The sequence below is a fragment of the Anopheles stephensi genome, chromosome X (assembly GCF_013141755.1).
Source record: "Anopheles stephensi strain Indian chromosome X, UCI_ANSTEP_V1.0, whole genome shotgun sequence".
In the NCBI taxonomy this organism is placed as follows: domain Eukaryota; kingdom Metazoa; phylum Arthropoda; class Insecta; order Diptera; family Culicidae; genus Anopheles; species Anopheles stephensi.
In genome coordinates, this window is record NC_050201.1 from 19,722,101 (window position 1) to 19,729,198 (window position 7,098).

At 44.1% G+C, this 7,098-nt stretch overlaps 1 protein-coding gene across 1 annotated transcript; it reads right to left on the reverse strand.

The window, feature by feature from the left end:
* Nucleotides 1-2,956: 2,956 nt before the first annotated feature.
* LOC118513460 lies at nucleotides 2,957-6,270 on the reverse strand. Its single transcript, XM_036059234.1, has 4 exons — nucleotides 5,483-6,270; nucleotides 5,032-5,419; nucleotides 4,650-4,957; nucleotides 2,957-4,584 (listed from the first exon to the last, which is right to left on the reverse strand). Exons 1-4 carry the CDS (start codon nucleotides 5,616-5,618, stop codon nucleotides 3,380-3,382), a joined length of 2,037 nt encoding a protein of 678 aa, XP_035915127.1. The 5' UTR covers nucleotides 5,619-6,270; the 3' UTR covers nucleotides 2,957-3,379.
* Between the last annotated feature and the right edge of the window lie 828 nt (nucleotides 6,271-7,098).

Below are 7,098 nucleotides of genomic sequence, written 5' to 3' on the forward strand. Positions count from 1 at the left end.
TTCTCTTAGAGAATTGCACTGCAGAAGGCAAGCTTTATTTCGTGGGTCGTCCTCTATTCCGCGAACTACATACTCACACAGCGACACTTCATCTACTTTTCCTCGCTTACCGATTTCGACCATCGCATACACATATTCCAGGAAACTTTCGTCGTGCTTCTTCTTTCTTTGCCTTAAGAGTTCGTGGATACAAGCACTCGATGTTGTTTCTTCGAACTCTTCGATGAGCACTGACTTTAGCTGCTTCCATGACGCGACATTTGGCAAGCTCCGCACAAAGGCTTTTGCCGGGCCTTCCAGCAAACGTTTCGCATATACAAACTTATGCAGCTCCGACCAGTAAAACACCTTGCATTGGTCTTCAAAGTCCAAAATCCACGCCACAACACTCTCCCCTTTACCCGTAAAAGGGTTTAGCGCATCCTTCACGTCGTTGAAACCGATGATCACTGTTGCTGGCATTGCGTCCGTAAAATGTTCCACATCGCCAAATACGGATGCCTCCAAAACGCCATCCGCTTGGTTTTGTCGATCGTACTCGACGATCCTTGCTGCGAGTTCCTCCTTGGTTCCTGACATCGCTAGTCCTCGCGTCTCACACTTCTTCGTCAGCCCCACACGCGTGCACTCGTCTACCAGCGTCGCGATCAACTCTTCGTTACTCATCTTCACGTCCTCGTGCACACTTCACTTTGCTTCCTCACAGGTCACACACACACACACGTTGTCACTTCTTTTCGATCTGGTACACTACAGTGATATCCCTAGTAGCAAAAATGAGTGACTTTCCTATTGGATTCTCGCTCCCTCCAATAAGAAAGGAGCGAATCTTCGAACGCGGCAGACCGTTCGAAGATTTATCCCCGAATGATAACCGAACGCATCATCGGCGCCGATCGTGCGGCCGTCGCCGCCAATCGCTCGGTCATCGGCGACCGACTGCTTGCACACAAATGAATAAAAAAAAGAATGAAAAAGGAAACAAAAAAACGGCTCGAGACCGGGCAGTTTTACTTTTGCAGGGTATTTCTGTTCTGCTCTGCCCCGTGCCCAGCTACTTCGCTGGCTTTTTTATTTATTCTATGGAGAGGCGGCGGTGGTGTTGCCTCTGAAGAATTGTGGTGGTTGTGGTGTTTGCTCGCTCTCGCCCCCCCCCGTATCGTCGTTCCGTCTGTGGCGTTCTCTATCCGAAGCTGCTGCGTTCACAAGCCAGACGGTGAGGCATTTTACCGTGTGTGCTGCAAATGAAAGAGAAATTAGTATTTTTTTCATACTTACCCAAAGTAGTCTCGATCTGGTGTCTGTGTGTTGGAGCTTCTTGACACTACCATGAGGCCATCGCGGTGTTGAAAAAACTACCGTCTACAAGGTGTGCAGTATTGGTCGGTGACAAACAGAATTGGAGCAACGAAGTGTACGCGTGTGTGCTTTCTTGTTTTTTTTTTGCTTACCGAATTTTCGGTTGCACGCTTTGCATGCTTTTGGTATGTGCGAAGAAAAAATTTTAATTGTTTCGGCTGGAGGTGGTTTGGAATCTAACGGAAAATCAGCCACACAGTTTGCAGTTGGCATTTTGGTCAGACGTGTTTAACCGTGTGAATACTTGTATTAAATTTTTGGTTCCTAGTTTTGTTTGCTCTGGTGTTCCCTTTAAGGATTCTAAACGATCGATTTTTCAGAGGTGTGTTTTAAAACTTCATTTATTGAAGTTGACGTATTATATTTATCATGATATCATATATATTTATCATGAGTATTTCATAAATACAGGCATCATGGAGGCCGACAAAATTTTGAAGCCCGTTGTTTCCCGGACTTGTGTTGGTTTTGGGACCACCTCGCAGACCCAGTTGTCCCCTCCGCCATTGGCTGCACTGCGAACCACCAAGTCTCCGCCAAAGATGGGGTCACGGCTGACAATGGTGTCCTCAGCGGCGATACCGCTAACTACCGGCGTGTCCCCTCCGTCGTTGATACCACGTCGGATCGGGGCGTCGTTCAATACGGTACTACAGCAGACCATGGTGTTTCCGGGGCAGACCCGCCTGTCCCCTCCGCCGTTGGTCGCACTGCGGACCAGCGAGTCTCCTCCGTCGTTGATACCACGGCGAACAAGCGTGTCGCCTACGACGGTACCACGGCAGACCAGGGTTTCGCCAGTGCCACTACCGCTAGTTACCCCGCCGACCCGCTTGTCCCCTCCGCCGTTGGTCGCACTGCGGACCAGCGAGTCTCCTCCGTCGTTGATACCACGGCGAACAAGCGTGTCGCCTACGACGGTACCACGGCAGACCAGGGTTTCGCCAGTGCCACTACCGCTAGTTACCCCGCCGACCCGCTTGTCCCCTCCGCCGTTGGTCGCACTGCGGACCACCGAGTATCCTCCGTCGTTGATACCACGGCGAACAAGCGTGTCGCCTACGACGGTACCACGGCAGACCAGGGTTTCTCCAGTGCCACTGCCGCTAGTTACCCCGCCGACCCGCTTGTCCCCTCCGCCCCTTCCTCGACCTTCTCTGGCGATTAGCCCATCCCCACGGCAAGAAGCTTCTCCATCGCGTAAAATAGACGACGAAAATTTAAAAAAAATTGATCAAATGTTCAAAATAATTATAGAAATGGACGTAAAAATTGATCTTCTATGCAAGATGTTTTGTAAACAACGAATTGTTTTTGAAAAAATAAGAAGTGAGCAGGAAATAATTGAATTCAATGTAAAATTAGAACAGCCGGAATATCAATTGGATGTTATGAATTCAATAGGCTTAATTATAGCAGGCATAAATAATGTCGAAAATAGAATGCACTCGGCACTTGATATAATTTTTGATAGACAATTTTTCGCCGAGTGTACCTGGAAACGTGGGGGAATGCCACCAAAAATTCCCCTCGCACCGTTTACGAATATTTTAAATTTATTTCAATTAATTGGTACGTCAGGTAGAGAAACCCCAAGTTCTGAAATGGTGGAAATGTTTTTCAAAAAAAAATTATACCACGCAACGGATAGATTAAATTTGCTGGGGCAAATAGAAACTACATGCCATAAACGTAAAAAAGTGTGAATAAAAAAATCGAAAGATGCAAATGGTTATAATTTATCCAACAAAATTTCATTGTGAATATTTATTTCTTGTTAATCCTGTCGCATCGTTCGAATCCAATCTTATCCTATCCTATTCTATCTTATCCTATCTTATCGTACCCTATCATATCTTATCCTATCTTATCGTATCCTATCATATCTTATCCTATCTTATCGTATCCTATCATATCTTATCCTATCTTATCGTATCCTATCATATCTTATCCTATCGTATCCTATCTTGTCCTATCCTATCCTATTCTATCCAATACTATCCTATAATATCCTATCCTATCATAACTCCTCCCATCCCAAAGTATGTAGTAGTGGCGTAAATATGAATTCAGTTTGTTTGCTTGTCCTTGCTGCTACTAGCTTACATTTAATTTCAGTTAAATTAATGGTTACGGTGGATGCTACAAGGTTGTCCATCGTTGCTCTGAATGTGTTTATTAAATTTGCACAGCAAGGATAGCTAAATGCCGGGATATGGTTTGGCAAAACATGGCCCTCAATTTTAATAATATTACTCGCCTCTGTAGTAGCAGAGCTGTATTGCATAATATGATTACTTTTTGTAAGAAACCAGCTGTCTTTGTTTCCTGTTTTCAGTACAAATCCATTCCTAACATAGCAAATTACCTCACTGTTTTTTATTTTTAATTTTGGATACGATTCTAAGGTTTCCTCGGCCGCAACATTGCACTCTTTGCGCTCTCCTAATCTGCAAATTACTTGTTGCAGTGTTTTGGAACCACTTCTTATCAAGCCTTTTATGATTTGTAAATGGTTTTCAAATGGATAGGTTGAAAACGTGTGGAGTGGACCAAACCTATCTACCTCTTCACTTACGTGTATTAAATTGTGAATGTTGCTGGTCAAGTGATTTCGGCTATAAATTGTACCGAACTGATTGACGAATGTCTTTAGTAAAGAGCCTGCGTATTCCCAATATTGGCTATAATAGTTCGATGACAAAAATGTAACAGCACAAAAATAAAGTTTGAAATGATGGAACGCACCTTCATTTAAAAAGTCCGACAGTATGGCCAGGCTTGCATAATGGAGGAAGGTACGATATTCAGTACCTTTCCAATAATGCAGGTAATGTAAAGGACGTAGAGTACGATCAGTTATTTCCGAGGGAAATTCAATTAACTTAAATAGTTTGTTAATCCTATCACATTCTTTAGACGACCACTTAGTAAATGGTTCCAACCCACCATGCGACCAGCCTTTCAATAGTTTCTTCGTCACTCCAAGATCTATTAAATGCAGCCTATCTCCAACTATAACGTTTTCAACTATGTTGAAATTCTTAATCTCAATAAGCGGGGATGGTCGCTTATAATGCGCAGCATACAACCCGCTCCTGAACTCTGCATCGGTGCGTTTTTCTGCTTCGGAATTCTCGAAAATAACCTTCCGAGCATCTTTCACGTGCACTCCTACACACTTGCATTTCATGCAACCGTGAATTGCGTTGAAGTAGGCTGCACCTGAAAATATAAATATATATTTGTTTTAAAAAATCTTCAGTAATGGTAAATATTTTGTGTCATACCTTTTATGAAGGCTCTTGCTGGTGAGTCTGCTACAATTAGACGCAAGTTTACATGGTATTGCTTTCCTCCTATTTTGAAACCAGACTCCAAAAGTTGGTTCAATTCGGTCACCAACGGTCGTAAATAATCTTCACAGTTATTCGGCTTACTGGATCCACAAAAAACACCTATCACCAGAACAGGTGTCCCAGAGATGTTGTGTAATTGCATCAAAATGGGCCAAAGCTGGGTTGGACCGTTATTGTATACAGGAATTCCATCCATCGAGAGATTGATTTCCAAACGATCGATGGTGGGCTTTGTGTTACTAAAATAAATAGCATAAAAATAAATTAATATTACCTGATTGAGGAAGCGAATGAACAAAAAATTTACACTTACCTAAAATAGTTTTGCAGGGCGGTTTCAATCCCCTGATACCAAAGCTGACCGCCTGCCACAGTCGCTATCTGGCTTCCAACACGTGTTGGCGTATTTAAAAATGTCCTGGCATCTTTGGGCACATAATAATCGGTTGTGTCGCGAACTAGCAACAACAGATCATTCACATGCGCCAGTGAAATTTTTGACGCAAGGGCCCAACGGCGTAGACCTTCTGGGAACGTCATTTTTTTACGTTCATCAGTCGCTACATTACCATCAAAAGTATTATGGTCCTCGGGAATGTCGTCATCGTCTTCAAGGATGTACGAAGTCTCTTCCGTTTCCTCGGATACTTCAAGTACTGGCGCGTTGTCAACCACCGCAACCTCAGCAGACGGAGGGACGGCTAAACAATACATTATTTAACGTATATCACCAACTGCACCAGTATTTAACTATATATACATACCATTCACCAACAAATCTGCGCTACTCGTTCCTGCTTGATGTTCGCGCTGCCAATCTTCCTCCAGCATACGCTTTTTAGCCGCACTTAGTTTTGCAAACTTTCCACTTGCTTTCAACTCTTTCACAGTGTGAGACATTTTGCCAAACTAAACTTTTTCACGTTTCACAGGGTATTTAAAATCAGCTAAGCGCTTTCACGACCGTCTTGCTACTGCGAGCAGATTTTCGATTTGGCGCGTTCTACAGCTGACGCCGGACAGCTGATCACCGATACCAATAAGCGCGGAAAGGGGGTAAACGTAGAGGTGCAAGAACGAATAACGATTCATTCTTGGGCGGGGTAGGAAGTGGGGATCAAGGGACGAAGGGGAAACGACGACGAACAGCCGTCGCCGAACGTATCGATAGGCGCGGGCAATGGAGGAAACGTAGAGGGGCAAGAACAATTCGTACTTCGGGTTAATTGATGGACGACGGAGACGAGTCGCGGTAATGGCGGTGGGTAGCGCTATAGGCTTTGCCGTGAGTAGGAGCGAGATAGTAATACAAAAGTCACTCATTTTTGCTACTAGGGATGTTCTGCACGTCGCTTTAATCTTCTTTAAGAGCGCACACACTTCGTCGTCTTCTTTAGATGCACACACTTCGTCGCCTTCGTCGTCTTCTTTAGATGCACACACTTCGTCGTCTTCGTCGTCTTCTTTAAGTGCACATACTTCGTCGTCTTCGTTCGGTGCACACACTTCGTCGTTTTCGTCGTCTTCTTTAACGTCCACACACTGTCGTATACACTTGCGTCTTCTTCTTTAACGTTCACATCGTCGTAAACACTCGCGTCGTCATAGTTTTCTTCGTTATCGTTCACTGCCTCTTCCCGGACGAGCCCCCATGTAGAAAGAGAAAGAGAATACTCTTTTCAATTTTTTGGTGGGTCGAGACCAAAGTGAGTTGAGAAGAGGTGTCGGAATAGCGATTTCTCGGTCGGACATTTTGAAAAAAAAAATTGACGTTTACTTGACTGAAATGTAAACAATCTGCGGTCAAGCATTCTTTGTTGGTCAAGCAAGCGATCTCTAGCATACATTGATGAAGCTCGATCTGCTGTGCTCTTGATGAATTTTTGCTTGCAGATCGGCCAAAAAGTGGAACGATCCTATATCTCGGATCAACCAAGAGTTCGGGGATGCAAACCGGCTCCGCCTGTGACGCCGATACAGTCAAAGCTGCCGTGTCCGTATAGGCGCTGAATCGTTACCACCTTAAACAGTAATAAATATAATAAAAATCACCTCAGATAGCACTGAAACACTACATTATCCTGATTTCTTCACTTGATCTTAGCTTGCCGAACGATATTGAACAGCAGAATGGAAAAAAACAAATCTTATAATGATGTTATTGCTTCGAGAATATTAAACAACACATATAACCAGCTGATTCGATTCGGTCAAGTAAACGTCAAACTGGTGCCGGTCTTCTACTTCTTTCCATGTGTCAAAACGGGCTTTTTACGACACCTTCTCTCAACTCACTTTGGTCGAGACAGTTTATTGGTTGGCGATAAGCGGGAGACTCTTTAATTAGGCTTTGACGCTCGTTTTTATATCCGCGTGACGA